This window comes from Drosophila nasuta, chromosome 3 (assembly GCF_023558535.2).
Source record: "Drosophila nasuta strain 15112-1781.00 chromosome 3, ASM2355853v1, whole genome shotgun sequence".
Lineage (NCBI taxonomy): Eukaryota > Metazoa > Arthropoda > Insecta > Diptera > Drosophilidae > Drosophila > Drosophila nasuta.
In genome coordinates, this window is record NC_083457.1 from 17,250,157 (window position 1) to 17,266,892 (window position 16,736).

At 39.8% G+C, this 16,736-nt stretch overlaps 3 protein-coding genes across 5 annotated transcripts; all 3 read right to left on the bottom strand.

Annotated features, from left to right (window-relative positions):
- Positions 1 to 533: 533 nt before the first annotated feature.
- LOC132790859 (microfibril-associated glycoprotein 4-like) lies at positions 534 to 4,481 on the bottom strand. The gene is made up of 3 exons (XM_060799598.1): positions 4,377 to 4,481; positions 922 to 1,757; positions 534 to 860 (listed from the first exon to the last, which is right to left on the bottom strand). The coding sequence occupies exons 1-3, from the start codon at positions 4,440 to 4,442 to the stop codon at positions 740 to 742; spliced, it is 1,023 nt and encodes a 340-aa protein (XP_060655581.1). The 5' UTR covers positions 4,443 to 4,481; the 3' UTR covers positions 534 to 739.
- A 1,486-nt stretch (positions 4,482 to 5,967) lies between these two features.
- Positions 5,968 to 14,105, bottom strand: LOC132790428 (sphingomyelin phosphodiesterase). 3 transcript variants are annotated; one of them, XM_060798945.1, is made up of 8 exons: positions 13,587 to 14,105; positions 9,241 to 9,465; positions 7,864 to 9,166; positions 7,593 to 7,801; positions 7,450 to 7,529; positions 7,176 to 7,390; positions 6,937 to 7,122; positions 5,968 to 6,495 (listed from the first exon to the last, which is right to left on the bottom strand). In XM_060798945.1, the coding sequence occupies exons 2-8, from the start codon at positions 9,326 to 9,328 to the stop codon at positions 6,438 to 6,440; spliced, it is 2,139 nt and encodes a 712-aa protein (XP_060654928.1). In that variant the 5' UTR covers positions 9,329 to 9,465; positions 13,587 to 14,105; the 3' UTR covers positions 5,968 to 6,437. The 3 variants fall into 3 exon arrangements, with proteins under 3 accessions (XP_060654928.1, XP_060654927.1, XP_060654924.1); XM_060798944.1 differs by lacking the exon at positions 5,968 to 6,495 and adding an exon at positions 6,530 to 6,755 and having other exon boundaries at positions 13,934 to 14,104; XM_060798941.1 differs by lacking the exon at positions 5,968 to 6,495 and adding an exon at positions 6,530 to 6,755 and having other exon boundaries at positions 13,587 to 14,104.
- A 416-nt stretch (positions 14,106 to 14,521) lies between these two features.
- LOC132793864 (5-hydroxytryptamine receptor 1F) lies at positions 14,522 to 16,395 on the bottom strand. The gene is made up of 3 exons (XM_060803985.1): positions 16,186 to 16,395; positions 15,828 to 16,130; positions 14,522 to 15,573 (listed from the first exon to the last, which is right to left on the bottom strand). The coding sequence occupies exons 1-3, from the start codon at positions 16,378 to 16,380 to the stop codon at positions 14,662 to 14,664; spliced, it is 1,410 nt and encodes a 469-aa protein (XP_060659968.1). The 5' UTR covers positions 16,381 to 16,395; the 3' UTR covers positions 14,522 to 14,661.
- Between the last annotated feature and the right edge of the window lie 341 nt (positions 16,396 to 16,736).

Genomic DNA, 16,736 nt, shown 5'->3' on the forward strand with positions numbered 1-16,736 from the left:
GTCACTAGGCTCAAATTTACGACTGCTATTTGGATTTTTTGATTTATTGGGACAGAAGTGGTCGGGGCTAAAATTTAATTTGAATATGCGCGCAACAGTTAACAAAGAATTGCGGCATTTATAGTTTTATCTCTTGTAGTCTCTAAGATCTAGTGTTTCACACGGATAGACGAACATATCTGTATTGTCTCGGCTGTTGACGCTGATCGAAAATAACATATATATGTATAAATACTTTAAGGGGACGGAGATGACTCCTTCTCCATACATACTCCCTACATTTGGTGGAGTCACAAAGTAATAATACTTTATGGGTAGCGGGTATAAAAACGAAACTATACGAACTGAGCTCAAGTATACCACATCAATATGCTGAAAATATACTTAAATTCATTAAATGGTATATTCGGTATACTATGATATTTAAAATATACTGCATATATATTTCTTATTTCCATTCGATTAAAGCCACATTTACAATAATTGAGAAATTATCCAAATAGATTTCTTTATTTCAAATATAATTTTAAGGAACCACAATATTCAAGATCATTGTTTAAATTTGTTTTTTAGAGTTCAGCAATTTAATTATAACATTGGAGAAAATTAAATAATTTTAAGTTAAGACATTCAAATTCTGTATGTTTTATGATATGCTACAAATAGTATTATTCCCACATTTTAGGTAATTCGAAGGTTATGATTCTTTGCATCGAGATTCGAGCCACTGTGAGGTGTTTTAATGAGCTGGCCTAATTAACATTTTAACCGACTTTAAAGTGTGACCTCCACTGAAGTTCTTCCACCAAATGCCGAAGGCGTTATTAATTTCAAAATCAGAGTAACGCCCGTTCAGATTGCTAAACAAAATGAAGATCACATACTAGATTAAGTAGATTTCAGCATAATAACAATACTCACCTTGAAATATCGCAACTTTTGTACCACCAAGCACTTGACATCTTGGTAGCACATCTATCGCGACTATCATTATTAAATGTGAAAAATTTTGCATTCAGATAGTCTGACATTGCATCGTATACGTCACCAGTAAAATTTCCCAGCTGAGATAGTCGATACTGGCCAGTTTCACGGGATATTAAGAAGTGGTTATATCTTGCATGGCCGATCGTACCATCGAAGGCTTCCAGGTGAATGTACAATTCGTAGGGTTGTGTGTATGTGAGTCTGAAGACTTTCTCCAATCCAATAAAATAGCTACCATTGATGTCTCCAAAGCCATTGGCATAATTAGACCAATAGTTATTAAAGTCAACAGTTCTTCCAACTCGACGTTGCATAACAATCCAGGGAAAATCGTTTGTTATATTATCACAGAATACCTGAAAGGGTCTTAATATTCCGGCTACTTGTATAGTTTTTATGCCCGTTGATTGTTCACAGTTGTCGGGATAACTAATCGATTCATTAAATTTACTTTCGAATTGCGTCACTTCTGTAACTTTAGTTTCTTTCAAAATAGTCTCAGCTTTGAGTTTCGGAGTTGTGGCTTTTATCTTATCCGGCATTGTGGATTTGTTGAAAAGCGCTTTAATTTCCGATACAACTGAACTTTGGCTTATATAGACTGCCTCCTGGACTGCTAACTGCTTCCGTAGCTCTGCCACCTGATCCTTCAGTTTGGCTATCTCCGCATCTTTCCGATAGCATTCGGGTGCCATTTGGAGCAAAGGTTTGCAAGCCTCGTAGCAATATGATGCGCACTCAGATTCCATTTTTTTTGTGTTATGGCAAAACTAAATATTTGATGGAATGGTAAAAATTTGTTGGACATTGCAGTAAAGTTTATTTGCGGAATGAAAACTAAACTAGGTTAATCTAACTAGTTGTTATGATCACAAACAGACAGACAGAATGACGAATAGTCTGGGGTCTTTATACCTCCAATCTATAGGGTACATTGTGTCAGCAGGTTATGTTTACCTCATAACGTATATCTATGTATTATTGGTCAGAGTTAACAACTAAGCCGAAAATTCCATGTTGGTCTGTCCATCCGTTTGCCTATCCGTGTATAAACTATAGAATATAGCGCTATAATTCTACTTGACAGCACTTGTTATTTCAATATACATCTCCTCTGATATATATTTCAGTATTTTTTCGGTATATTAATTTGGTGTAATTCAATAATTCTACTTGACAGCACTTGTTATATCTATGTATATATCACATATACATTCCGGTATATTTCAATATTTTTTTCTATATTTAAATGTAAATATGGTTTGTCTGCTAACGTTTAGTGGGTATCTCACAGTCGAGCACACTTGAGTGAAGCTTTCTTAGTTGTTGCTATTTCTACCCGCTACCCATTAGGTAGAAGGGTATTATAACTTTATGCCGGCAGGAAATGTATTTAACAGGTAGAAGGAGGCATCTCCGACCCTATAAAGTATATATATTCTTGATCAGCGTCAACAGCCGTGACGAACTAGCCATGTCCGGCTGTCCGTCTGTCTGTCCGACTGTCTGAAACCCTGGATCTCAGAGACTATAAGAGATAGAGCTATAATTTTTTAGACAACATTTGTTATGTTTGCACGCAGATCAAATTTGTTTCAAATTTTTGCCGCGACCACGTAAATAAAAAAAATCGAATAACAAGATTAATTTTAAAGCTAGAATTTAAAGCGAGTTTTATACAATAATAACTATAGTAGTTGTGATTCCTGAATATTTGGTTGCGATCAAATAAAAATTGTCGAAGTTATTAAAGAAATACTTTTGTATGGGCAAAAAGGCCTACTTACTAGGGGTGTTAGTTACTTTGGCTGCCAATCTGGTATATTGTGTCGTCTATGGTATATTATATTTTTAATTCGGTACTATATTGATATACAAAATTTACTATTTGGTATATTTTTAGTATTTTGTAGTATTTTTGGTATACTTTGAGAATAATATCGCAACATATTGCTTTTATTCAAAATGGGTAGCGGGTATCTCACAGTCGAGCACACTCGACTGTAGCTTTCTTACTTGTTATAAATAATGAAATAACACCTCGTTTTTCTAATATTTGTGAACACTAGAATATTTAAATTGTAGATGTGCAATATAAGTGAACTAGTTCTTTCCGGATTTCTAGAACTCATTGCTAGTAAGGGGTTAAGTGCTGCGATTTGTTGAATTGCACAAATAAATTTTTCAGCGCCGCAAACAATGCTGACAACAACAACAGCAGCAGCAGCAATAGCAATAATAATAATAAACAACAAACAAAAAATCAAATATGTTAAGCGCCATTTAAGCGGCATCGGCATTGGATCGTTCTGTGTGCGCTGCCTGCTGCATGAGATAATGCCCGACTCTCGCTCTGATGTGTTTGTATATTTTTCTAAAAATTTGCACGCATTTCGTAGCTGTTTGCTGTTGATGTTATTGATGCTGTTGCCGTTGTTGTTGCTGTTGTTGTTGTTGCTGTTTGTTGTTTGTTTGTCGCACATGTGTGCGGTTCCCAGCAACAGCAACAACAGCAGCGCCTCTGAAAAGTATGCAAAGCAAAAAAGCGGTGCGCTCCGCACGAATTTTGGTTGGGCGTGCGTGTGTGTGTGTGTGTGTGTGTGCTTTGGGGTGGGGCGAGGGCGTATGAGGAATGTGGGAAATGTAAACGGAATTGTTTTGCTTGCTCAGCGTGTAAGTGTGTATGTTGACGTTGGTGTGTATGCATGTGTTTGTATGTGACAAAGGGATAATGACAAGCTGCCGAGGAAGCACCCACAAGCCATGCCGGCACTCGCACACACACTCACACACACACATACGAAACACCCACTCATGCATTGGCAGACACAAGGTGATGACGTCGCCGTCGACGTTGGCATCGCTGCTGACGTCGACGGCAACGGCGACTGCGCTGCGTTGCGTGTCTTATCTACAATGCGGGAAAACACGCACGCAACTCAAGCAAAACCAAGCAGCGGGTTGACACAACAAACTTGTGAATGTGAGAATGGGTCCTGAGTCCTCGCCCTTTCCCTTTCCCTTAGCCATGTTATAGTGGTCCTTTTGCACTCTGCGCATCCTGCTTAGTTACTATACATGGAGCAATCAAAATGTGTTTTCCTAGTTCGCTGGCCCATTTCCATTGTCCTTGGACACACATAATAAAGGCAACTTCCTCCCCTCCCCTTCTATTCTTTGTCCAAATTAAAACGAATCAAATGAGTCAGATGAATGCCTCAATGCATGAATATCAGATTGTCTATATACATATAGTCTGGCTTGACTGAGAACGAGCAGCAGCAGCAACAGCAGTGCAACTGAGCAGCTAAGTGACAGCTTATCAGCTGACAAACAAATTCAATTTTTAGCTAATCTACTGAAATATCACTTAATACACGCTCACTTACCGATTCACAGAAAGACTTTTTAATTGCATAAGCAAGGAACAGCAGCAAAATATATTTAGAAAACATTTTACTTAAATTCGCACTACTTTAGCTAACTTGACTTGCCAATAGCTGAAAATAAACTGAAAAAATTAGATTAGCGTCAAATAATAAATGCACAGTTTATACTATAAACTGATAATAAACGTTTCAATCAGATTGTCATTAAACGTCAATAATGAAATTATAAATTCTCTAACCCCCATGTGTAGCATCTTTTTATATAAATATTTTTATTGTGTTGGAGTACTGTGCAAGTATATGAAACACAATTACCGGACAACTCTATCAAGTGGACCCCTCCTCCTTCCGGTGAACTCATCTTATGCGGCAATCGTTTTGGTTGTCATACATACAAAAAATTGTGCGTAGGTTCACAGCCATCTTCTAGAAATTTCACTGTACACTGTGTCTTGGATTTTAATTCATATTTTTTGTATTAAAAAAAATTAAATTTTCTTAAAATAAATTGAAGTTTAAGGGAAAAATTATAAATGGACGCCACCATAATTGAATTTATTCTGACAGTTTCTATACATATTCAATTTGGAGATATTTATTATTAATTTGATTATTTAACGTCGGCTATGAGCTGTCGACACTAAGAAAAACTTACCTTTAATAAACTGTAATTATATAGAAAAACTATTAAGTATCTTAGCACTATCAATATTCAATTAAACTCTATGAATAATTAAAAAAAATGTATAAATTATTATATGTATATGTATATATATGTATATGTATATACATATTATATACATATTGTTCATCGACTTCTGGCAATATGTCAATATGAACCTAAGTTAAAAATTAGACCGCTTTTCTATTTCAAAGTATTTTGATGAATCAACTATAAGCTTCTTCTTCTTCTTTTATTAAGGCATAGTTACTCTACAGAAAAGGCAAATTACAAACTACGACATTTTCGAAATCGTTTTGTTTGAGTTTTCAAAATTCCTTAGCTAGTTATTGATTTCATAATTTAAAATGTAAAAACTAGACAAAAATATTAAGTCAACAATCCCAGCATTGAATATTCGACACGCTCTAGTTTAATTTTTCAAATGTTTTCAATATTATAAACTTTAAAATTAATTAAACCTCTTTAATATATTTAATAAATTGATAATTCTTTTATATAACAAGTATACTTACATATATTAAAATTCAATTAACATATTGCTTAAATAAATAAACAAAACAAAAAAGAACACCGAGCGAAAAATTATATTTACAGTATTTTATCCGTTACAGCAGCATTTCACCACAGTCGAGGAGTTTGAATACAAATTCCAATTCACCACTGTGCCGCTAAGGTGAAATGCTGGAATGTTAAAACAGCTGTAGCTGTTAAAGCTCTATGAAGCGTGCGCAGCGCGGTGCACTGTTATTACAACGGTATTTTACAGCACTACTCTTTCAAGTGAACGTTATATTTGAATTGCATTGATTCCTAGAGATTGTATTTGTTTGTTCAGTAATGAAACATTAGTTTTAATCTCATTAAATTAATTGCACTTTATTTACGAATAAGACTATCTTAATTTGTATTAATTAATTCTATAAAGACTATAAAATAATTTGTTCCATATTTTCATTACTTTTTGTTCAACTGGCGTCCTTTCAAATCAAAAGTGAGCAATCAATGAGCTGACATTGGGAATTCGATGACGACGCCCACGATGACGAAGATTCTGATGACGACGGTGACGATGATGACGAGACTAATTTAATGACTATTGTTCTTTGACTCTGTGAGTATGAAGGGGCTGAAGAGTCTAGAGGCAGTCGGTTGTTGAGCCACAGGGCATTGCGTAGACATAAACGTTGACATAATCATAAACATTAACGTAATCATATATGTATATGGGTAGTTAGTTTAGTTTAATTACTAATTATCACATAGTAAACTTATTGTGTAGTTGTTGAAATTTGCACTGATTCGATATGCTTTGACTCGCAGTTGACTGGATGTTCCATTGACCTGGTCCGAATGTGACGAAAGCGGGGAATACTTGCTCAGCCATAGCCCAGCAGATACTTGGGCAGGTAGGTAATCGATGAAATCAGGCTGTAACTGTTTAAAAGAGATGTGGCAAGTGCGAAGGACGTACAATATATGGTCATTTATTGTCAGTTTTATATTATATGTGTCAAAAACATTAAAGCTTAATACATAAGTAAGCAACCTTCAACCAAGTTAGGCTATAAAATATACTTATATAAAAATATTTACATAGTGCTTGTGTGCAACCTTAACCAAATGTGCCATAGACCACATCCAATGGCTCCCAATTACTGTTCTCAATTTCCGGTTGTGGTGTAGTCTCTTCAACGCTGCTCCAAGTGTAAGCCCAAACCAAGGAGAAAGAAATGAATTAATTGCACGATCTTACAGTGAACAACAAGCAACAAGCAACAACCAACACAGCTTAAGCGCAAACAACAACCCAAATAAATCAACAACACAATGGACACGGACGAAGCACATAAATGATTCTATCTACACGATACATACGAATTGGTTAGGCCGCGATAGAACCAGGACTTCCAGGACTTCGAGGAACCCTCATCGATCTTGGACTCGACATCGGCGCAGAAATGCCGACGATCATGGGATCTTCCGCTCTTGCAATCGCATAGCATTCGCTTTTTGCACTCAGCATCGCAGGTGGGTCGAGCCGGTGAATTCTTCCAGTAGTTTCTAATGAATGGAGCTATTAATATCTGCGCATTTAATTATGGTAGCTTACATACTTGTAGTACATCTCGAATAGTTCCTGATTGTCCGTCAATTCATTGAGAAGCTTGTCCCAATCACTGGGTCTCAGAGCCTTCATGTTGTAAGCAGCCCTTGCGGTGTAAAGTTTATACCAGATCGGGTAACCGTATAGATTTGCTTCCTTCAGATTCATGATCCATGATTCGTGATCAATAACTAGGCGAGTCGTCATATCATGATCACCGTCCACCTAAAATCCCATGTCATTAAATTACTGGCTTTAAATTAATTCAATATTTCAGTTCTTACGTAGTAGATGCGATATCCGGGATTCAAATCATAGTACGGCGATACAGAGGGTCCGATGTAGGCGATGCTGTTGGGATGAGCTGAAAACAGAACGGGTAAATAAATGAATTCAATTTAAAATGATCCCCCATTCGACAACTTACTCAGATCATGAGGATCGTAGAACATTTCAAACTCATCAAAGTGCGTGTGGCCATAAAACTGTGCCGTGATTGTGCTTTCGTAGCGTGAGATGATCTTATAGAAGTTACGTGACCAGACTTTCAAGCAGTCCGAGTGTCCGGGAGGTATGTGGCCTATAACGTGAACTTTCTCATTGGAGAACTCGGCACTCTGCAGCTCATAGATGAACCTAAAGCGAGAGAGAGTTAGAGAGATATCTGGAGTAAGATCTAAAGTCAATTGTTTTCTTACCATTGCAGCTCCGTCGCGGGATCCGTGGAGTTGAGGAGCAGCCACCAGTTCTTGTTGTTACAGTAGTTCATATTGAGCGAAATGATGCGGAATCCAGGACGCACCAGCACCGAATAGAAGGCGCCTCGTCGCACCGTGTGAGAAACACTTTGGGGCAACCAGCGACGCCACTGAACATCGAGCTCATCGTACAGCCAGTTGATGGATATGTCAACCTGGTTAACATAGGGTGGAGGGAAACTGTTCACCGGGGCACTCTCGTGATTGCCTAAAGCTGGAAAGATGGGAATGCCAGGGAATTTCTCAGTCATCTGCTTGACAGTCTCCTTAATGATCTCCAGATTTTCCTGCTTCGTCTGATTCCACACATCATGCGGTGGCAGATCCCCCGTCCACAGAATGTAGTCAATGTCCTTGTGCGTCTCAGCGATGTGAGCCAGCATATTGTCCACCGTTCGCTTGGGTGTATCGCACTTCCTGTAGTCTCCCCACTTGCCAGCTGCAGCATTGGGATTCGCAGCTCGACCACTGCTCAATCGGCAGCAAAGTGGCTCATTACAATCCGCATTTGCACCCTCGACGTAGTGCGGATCGTAGTGGGTGTCGGAGATGTGTAGGACCTTGAAGAACGGTGCCGCTTCCATGGGCATGGGCAGTTCTGATAGGCGAGGAGGCTTCGGTACCGGCGGAAATATAACCTCCCACTCATGGTAGGGATTGTAGACATCGCCGCAGCCATCGCCAATAATAAAGCTGCACAGCTCATCGGGACCGAGATTGACACGCTGCAGTACATAGATGACCTCACTGCCAAAGAGTTGGGCCACACCCTCGCATACCCGAGGACTCTGTATGCTCAGATTAGTGCAATATTGGGCAATCATCTTCATGAGCTCCGCTTCCGTTTTGCCGGATTTAATGTAGTGTTGCAGCAGTCCAGCACCTGCCTTGCATGCCGTGCAGGACACCTTCGACATGACGCTGTTCTCGATTTCGAATGCCACCTGCTTGAGGTTAAACAGCTTTAGTGCCTTATCCACAAACGGTGGATACGTCAGTCCATCTCCAGCCGTGGCATCGTACCACAACATTCGAGCCGAGGTGCGATTCCTCTTGAGAGCGCGCAGCCTCTCGAGGAACTCGGCATCGCTGTCGGAGGGTTCGCTGTTGGTGCGGTTGGCATGGTACTTGAGCTCCACATGCGGGATTATGCTCCGAGGTTGCACCTCAATACGCCAGTCGTCCAGCTCTGGCTCCGTCCAGTTGATCGGCGCCCGCGCATTTGTGTAGAGAAAGGGCAGACCTGTTGAATTGTTGAAAATGCCGTGTTGAGAAGTGGTCAGAATTTCCCCTCCCCAGCTGCCCCCGGGTACATACCTTCGATAACTGTAAGACCTGCTGCAATCGCAAGTGCCGCAATGAGCCAGCAGATTTGCCGGTTGACCATCTGCTGTGTCGGTGTCATAACTTGCCTCGTCTGCAGCCTCAGCTGCTGGCTGTGCTCTCTCTGCAGACTCAGACTCACACTAGCCGCTGCTCAATTCACTGTGTCTGCTGCTTTGCCGGCCCAGCCAGGTATTCACAGAGGTAGCCCCACTTGACCTACATTTTGTGTGTTACACAAAAACCAATAAAAAGGAAAGACGAAACATAAGCGATCATGAAATGTGATAAACTTGTTTACGCTGTGTATCGTTAATGTTCATGCATAAAGTATGACATGTATGTAGATATAATATGTATATGTTGGTTGGTCCTCCCTTATTGTCATGTCATTGAAATCTTGGCCACTATGGACGCACTTATGAAGTGCTTTTCTATATCTTTAAGTATTAAGAACCACGGAATACAACGTTGCAAAAAAGAAAGTGTTTTGAGGTCAGCATACAATCGTTGTAAAGATGGAACGATTTAAAATTCTCTACTTATCACCATAAAACACAAAATAATACCATTTCTCTTCAAAATACTTAAATACGACAGAAAAATAAAATATACCATAAAATGCCATAATATATTATAATCATAATGATTTAATATTCACAGCATAAGCAAAACGAATTGCGTATTAGTATTATTTCTGTTTACATAGACATTAAACTTGATGACTTTGATAAATATTAATATTAATTATATACTGTTGTATTATTATTAAAAACTTTGATAATAATTATCATAGTAAGAAAACAAAGAGGCCATTGATCTTTGAATCCATGTTTCAAATCAAGCTTAATCCGCTTTCACCCCAATGCTTATCAACAACCTTTTTAAATGTAAACATTGATTAATTGCTATAGTACTCTCTCGAATACCGAAACTAAAGACCGTTTAGCTTTATGTTAGGTAAGAAGATCACTATGAATTTATGGGGCAGGAAAGCAATTTATTAATCATAGGTTAATCTCTATGATGGTATTTTGTAGGTGGTAATCGGTTGACTCATTTAAGTAAACAGATGTCAATGGAGTAATATCGAAAAGAAAACAAACCCATATTTATTTTCATAGTACTCTCTCGAATACCAAATTTAGAGACTAGAGACTAGAGACTATGAATAAGAATTTAATCAAAGATTAATCTTTCTGATGCTATTTTGTTATAGATAATCGGTTGACTTGTTTAGGTAAACACGTGTCAAATAGGAATAGAAACGGAAAGAAAACAAACGCACATCACATAAATCATTTTAGTTAAACAAAAGTGTTGCAGTTGCAGTAATGGCATTGCAACCGCACACACACGCTCATCAAATGACATTCCACATTCCAAAAACGGTTCGCCAGTGTGTGTGTGTGTGTGAGTGTGTGTTGTGGGTGGCTAAACATGTCTGACACATGCAGTTAACGAGTTTTTAAGTGCTGTCAAAGTTTGAATACGCGTTCGCCCTTAACAGAAATTGACAAATTGATTTTGCATCCCCTAAAGGCCAGAAGTTTCTGCTCGATGACAAACAGCATTGCCCAATGAACCCACAGTGAAATATTCATATTTCACAAATCACACAATCGTCAAAGAAATTGCAATGGAAATATTTGTGTAGTTACTCGAGGCAGCGTCATATTGCATTTACAATACCTTTCCTTTGTGTCAGTCAGAGAAATGTTATTATTATTGCAAATAAATAGTTGCAATACTTGCAACAAAATATTTAACTGGAAGGGGTTATTCTGATTCTTAAGAATGAAATTCAATTGAACCATAAGAAAATCAACAAATGAATTTGTTGATTAATCCATGCTTGACATACTTAGTGTTGATTTAATCAAAATATAGTAAAGAGTACTTGTTGTTTGTTTTTGTAATCCACCTTTAACCGCTGCAAACCGTGTCGCAGCGATAATGCCCAGATGGGAGCGTCACATGATAGCCCGATGTTGGATCGCTATACAAATTGATTTGTTTGCAACGTCCAACAGATAACCTTAAGACCATTTGTGTCTGTTTATTGTGTGCGCACAATATGCATAATTTCAATGAACTCGCTGTCTCGCTCTGCAAGGGGCGGGGTGCCGGGGCAACACTCGGGTGTGATTCGGTGATTCGGTGACTTTGTCTTGGTTCGGTTTGTCCCAATGCCGCGCAGCATGTGCTTACTCGCATCGTAATGGGTAATTGGCATACCGTGTTGTGTTGTGTTGTGTCGTGCCGACCAGACAGCAGACTTTTAGTTAAGGGGGTAGGCGGATCGAGGCGGGACGGGGCGAGGCGGGGCACGGGATGATGGTACATTGGCCTCTCACACATGGAGTGAAATCGTCAACGAGATGGTGTGTAATAAGAAATAAGTGAATAGTAGGGTCCGAAACTAAATGCAAAAAAAAGCAAAACAAAACAAGAAAAAATTGCGCGGCCTTTCATTGTTCATTATATTTATTTTGTGTTTCTTGTGATTTCGTTTTATGCGAAAATCGAAAGTGTCTGCGACAAACTAAAGTCAACTTTGCACTAATCGACCACAATGGGTGCTGGGAAAACATTTCATGAATTTTTCCTAACAATGCAAACTAAACTAGTTTTCAGTTTTTATTTTTGGGAAAGGTTAGTGCTTAAACCTTTAACTGAAGTCAACTTTGCACTATGACAAGCATCAAGTCATTAGTCACGGTGATTCTCAGACCTTAAGAGTTTTCATTGTTCAATCAATCCACGCTCTCCGAGCTGCCCAACGTGTGCCGAAAAGCCATATCCATTAGCTTATAATCGAGCCCAGCGACAACAGACAACAGACACTCGACATAACGACGCACAAAAATTCCGTACGGCAATCACACCCAAAAAAAAAAAAAAACTTTCACTTTCTTTAGAAAATATATTATTTTTTTTTTTTACTTTATCGTATATACAATTTTGTTTCTGGCTGAAAATGTTTCAAATGGAGAAATGTGCTAAATAGCGAACAAAGCCCAGTTCCACAGTTACACTCTATGACTCGATTATGTAGCTCGTTGTTTTTAGTTTCTTAGTGTTTATTTACGGTTTTTTATGTCGTTATTAAATAACGGTGCAGTCGTCACGCTGCATGTAATGCTTAAATTAACTTTTCTTGTGTTATATGTAATAATTAAGAGTGAAAATAAAAGTGATATCTTTTGAATGATGCGTGATGGTACAAACGACAGTGCATAATAATCATTTTTGCCGCTAATGACAAAGATAATTAAGAAATGAGTATTCATTAATTAAATGCAATTCTTTTAATTTCATATTTCGTAATTATGTATTCCCGTTCACTTTTGGCTAATGACCTCAGTGGCCTCAATCTGTAGAAACTTGTTAAATTCTTGGAATATTTTTAGAACTCAGCCGCACCTGAAAGTCACTTATTTGACTTTCTTTTCTTTTTGCAGGCAGAATTACGCAAATGGAATCACAATAATGCCCATATTAATCCAATTGCTGATAAGAGATTTCTGTCACGTTCCAATGTAACCAGATGATTTGCATTTTCCGATTGTACTCGTAATTTTGTCATATGTGGTCAGAAGGTGTGAAACTGACAGCTTGCGAGAATGATAGTGGTTGGCTAAGTCTGTGGTCGGCCTATATTTATATAGTTAGCACTATCTAATTAAGTATGCAGATAAGTTACTCACGTTTGGAACAGAAACAAAAACGGGAAAACAAAACCAAAAACAAAAACGGACTGAAGACTAAAAACAAAAGAGCAACTGCCAAAGGCGGCCAAAACTAATGAAAGCGCTGCGTAACCAGACCCAAAGAAGACTTGCGTATGTCACACGGAATGACAAATGTCGATTTACTGCGAGAGTGAAACGAACTTAGCAAAAGAGTGAGCGAGAGGGAGAGGGAGAGGCAGATACAAGATACAGGAAGAGAGGGAGAGCGAGAACAGTAGCTTCAGAATGCGAGGCCAAACAAAACGGTTGTTTCACAGCGAACAAGAAAAGTGAAACAGCCGCTCTGCAAGTTGACCGATTGACAACATGAACAGTTGATCAGTCTCGGAACTGTCAACTCGACGACGACAGCACGTCGTAATACAGATTTTGCAAGCTGCACGTAAAAGCTAACTGAAAAGCTTTACACCGACAGACAACGACGACAGGCGACAGTTGCGCATGCGTAAATCGACATATTGTGGACAAGTGAAAAGTGTTGTTGTTGTTTTTTTCCTTCACTTGCGAAATGTGTAACAAACACAACTGGTTTATATTTTGACTGGGTTATGGGTTATGGTTTACTTTTATCTTAAATGGTTTTACCTGTGATGAATTTAGAGAACTTTGCTCAATTAACACAGAAGCGAGAGAAACTAAAGCTGCTCTATTGATTTGAGTTGATTGTTGTGTTGGCTTTGGTTTTTGATTTTTCTGTTGTATTTTGATTTTGGTTTTGCCACTTTTTCTTTCTTTTGTGGCCGCTTTTCTATTTATAAACCATGTGCCATAATTCGCCACTCTCTTTTGTGGATTGGCCTCATTTATTTACATTTCGCTTTGTTTGATTTTTACATTATTTATTTTACAATTTTCTCACTGCTTTTCAAAACACTTTTGGCATGCGCTAAACTATTGAAGCGACGAACACTGATTAAAGAAGAGACACGTACCCGCCGCTTGTGTCTGCGCCCGTCCCCGTGACCGTTCCCGTGTTGTTGTTGGTGTCGTCGTAGATTTCACCCGATTGGCTGGCTGCCTTTGTCGGTTCACACGCGCGCGCTTGTTGTCTTACCGAAAGAGCGAAACTACAATCCAACTGCTCAGCACGAGGCCCAAGCAACAACTGAGCAACTGCAGCTGAACATAACGGCGGCAGCTTTCGAGTCAAGCTTGCAGAGCCAAACAGCTGTTCAGAGAGTCAAAGAAGCAAAGAGCGAAAGAGAGAGCGCTGAAGAGCGTAAGCTTTCGATATTCTCATTTCATTAAGTTCACAATAGGAGCGTGATGAATTGTTTGGCTTGAATGTTCGCTTCAGTAATTCTCGACATTAATTAGGGTGATGCTTATCTAAGTAAGAACAAGTGGAAAAACGGAAACTGTTCAAAATGATATACAAGCATATAAAATGAGTTGTTACTAAAGAGTTAACAATAAGGCAAATTAAACTTAAATGACTCAGAAATAATTATGGATTGCAACTTTTAAATGTTCTACAATATATTATTATGCCACATTAACATATAATTAGAATGGCAATTTTTTCAAAACAAAATTTGAGCCTATCAGTTCGCTTTATTCATCTTTGCTTTCGCTACAGTCAACAACAAGCTGTTGCATTACATTATTCAGCTCATAATTATAGCACAATCAGGGCAAGCATGATGGATGACGAGCTTTATCAGCTGTTCGATTCCATTGACGCATTCGGCATCGTCGCTACCGACTTCTCTTTGTAGATGGTGAAGATCTCGCCTGTTACTCCTGTGAAATGGCTCAGATTGCTGTCGTCATCTTCGTCGTCGCCTTCCTCATCAGTTTTCTCATGGTGATCCTCAACGGGTGATAGCTGAGGTGCAGTTGGGGCCTTGCAAGCTTTGGGATAGCAATGCCAAGTTACCTGAACGCCACAGCAGAAGCAACGATGACTTCGCTCGGTTGATTCTTTCGGCATCGCCGGATTCAAGTCCATTTCGCCTTGCTTCTCGCGATTGTGGGAGCAGCAACAAAAAAAATTGCGAAACTGCTCTTTCATCTTTCCGAGGCAGCGAAGGGTTTGCGAGAGGAAAGTGTAGAAAATGGGATTAAGGGCACTGCTGGTTAGGTTAAGCAAGCCGAAGCTGAAGTAAAGTAGCCATTCAACTGGGGAGGAGAACGCCCCATATAACCGCAGTATGAGAAATATCCAACCAGGGAGACGCAGACACATGAATGTGGCCATCATTAGGATTACCACGTGCACCATGCGACGATGACGTGCCACACGCGCCGCTGCAGCCGGACTCAGCTGCGGCATCGCAGTCGACTTGCTGTTGCTGTTGCTGATGATGTTGCTGTTGCTGGTGGCGATGTCCATGGAGGCAGCCACACTAAAGGCGGTCATCATGGCATGTGTCGTCTCTGGCTTGCTCATCAGATAGACAAAGCGAGGCTCCTCGTTCACCTTCTCCGGTGGCTGCTCCTGCTGCTGCTGTTGGAAGTGACGTCGTTGCCACAGGCGACGTGCAATTGTGCCATTGAGAAAGAAGAAGCCCACAATGCAGGGTAGAAAGATGAGACTGAGCAGTATCATATTATAGACCTCAATCACTCCCTGTGCGCAAGTATAAATAGAAATGCAAATTGTTTAGCTGATAAGATATGAAACACATGTCAACGGCATGTTAAGACTAGTACGCAGCTCCAAAAACAACACCCCATTGATAAACGAGATTCGGAACGTATACGTAAACAACCCCTTTTGAAATTGCTCTCTAAAAATAAAGAATCTAATTATATATACTACGTTTAATTGCGACTTCTCTGGGCTTATCTCGAGCTGCGTATTAACCTTTCGATTGAACTCACAGTCATGCCTAAGCAAACGCTAGCCAATTGCAATTCGCTGACCACCAGCTCATCCGTGTACTGCAGATAGATGTGCTTAACACCCGAGATGACAAACAGAGGCACGGCACAAACGACCGACGTTAACATAATGCCACCAACGCACAATCCGCAGAAGAGCCAACTCGGATTCCAGATGCCCGATGCTGCCCGCCTGATGGCCATATAACGATCCGAGGCAATGGCAACCAGTACCAGGCTGCTGAACATAATGGTAGCAGTGTTCACGAAAGGCACCAGACTACACATGAAATGTCCCAAAGTCTGAAATAAAAGAGGGTTAAGCAACTTACTCGAGTTGTGATGGAACTCCGCTTACCCAGAGTTCCAGATACGGGGCATTGAAGTGCGCCACGTAGGCAGTGGTGAAGCTCAGCGAGTAGAGTAGATCACTGCAGGCCAGTGCCAGGAGACAGGTGCGGAAGAAGGGTCTAAGCTTGCGCCTGCTGTTCACAAAAAGGGTGCCAATATTACCCACGAAGGCGATGGCAAAGAGCATGCCCACCAGGACCATGAAGATGCATCGCTGCTTTCCAGGAAGTTGACACAAATCCTTAATTAGCACAATCGGATATGCGAATTCGCCAGAATAACGAGGGAGCGAAAACGACAGCCAAAGTGAGGGAGTCAGCGACATTTATCGGACAGCCCTAAAAGTATGCAACGATTTCCAAATATGTTTGCCTAGTTCAACGGGTTTTGTTCAACTAAGCAGTGAATAATGTGTTGGGGCATCGACTACCGTTCAGCATTTAGCTCGCAATTATCAACGGGTATCGCAGTGTCTTATCAATCGCCATCATTTAACTGTTAGCTACCAAGCTGATTGCTATCGCTTGTCCTAGCTAACTAATTGCCCAACATGCGATG

Excerpts from the sequence above, each read along its gene's own strand:
- LOC132790859 (XM_060799598.1), bottom strand. The coding sequence starts at position 4,442 with ATGTTTTCTAAATATATTTTGCTGCTGTTCCTTGCTTATGCAATTAAA. Across the intron at positions 1,758-4,376 it reads AAAAGTCTTTCTGTGAATCG|TTTTGCCATAACACAAAAAA; the intron begins GTAAGTGAGCGT and ends TCAAATATTTAG. Across the intron at positions 861-921 it reads AAAAGTTGCGATATTTCAAG|CAATCTGAACGGGCGTTACT; the intron begins GTGAGTATTGTT and ends CATTTTGTTTAG.
- LOC132790428 (XM_060798944.1), bottom strand. The coding sequence starts at position 9,328 with ATGACACCGACACAGCAGATGGTCAACCGGCAAATCTGCTGGCTCATT. Across the intron at positions 7,802-7,863 it reads CCCGCGACGGAGCTGCAATG|GTTCATCTATGAGCTGCAGA; the intron begins GTAAGAAAACAA and ends CTCTCGCTTTAG. Across the intron at positions 6,756-6,936 it reads TATCGCGGCCTAACCAATTC|CGTTGAAGAGACTACACCAC; the intron begins GTATGTATCGTG and ends CACTTGGAGCAG.
- LOC132793864 (XM_060803985.1), bottom strand. The coding sequence starts at position 16,380 with ATGGTCCTGGTGGGCATGCTCTTTGCCATCGCCTTCGTGGGTAATATT. Across the intron at positions 16,131-16,185 it reads CCCCGTATCTGGAACTCTGG|ACTTTGGGACATTTCATGTG; the intron begins GTAAGCGGAGTT and ends CTTTTATTTCAG. Across the intron at positions 15,574-15,827 it reads GCGTTTGCTTAGGCATGACT|GGAGTGATTGAGGTCTATAA; the intron begins GTGAGTTCAATC and ends ACTTGCGCACAG.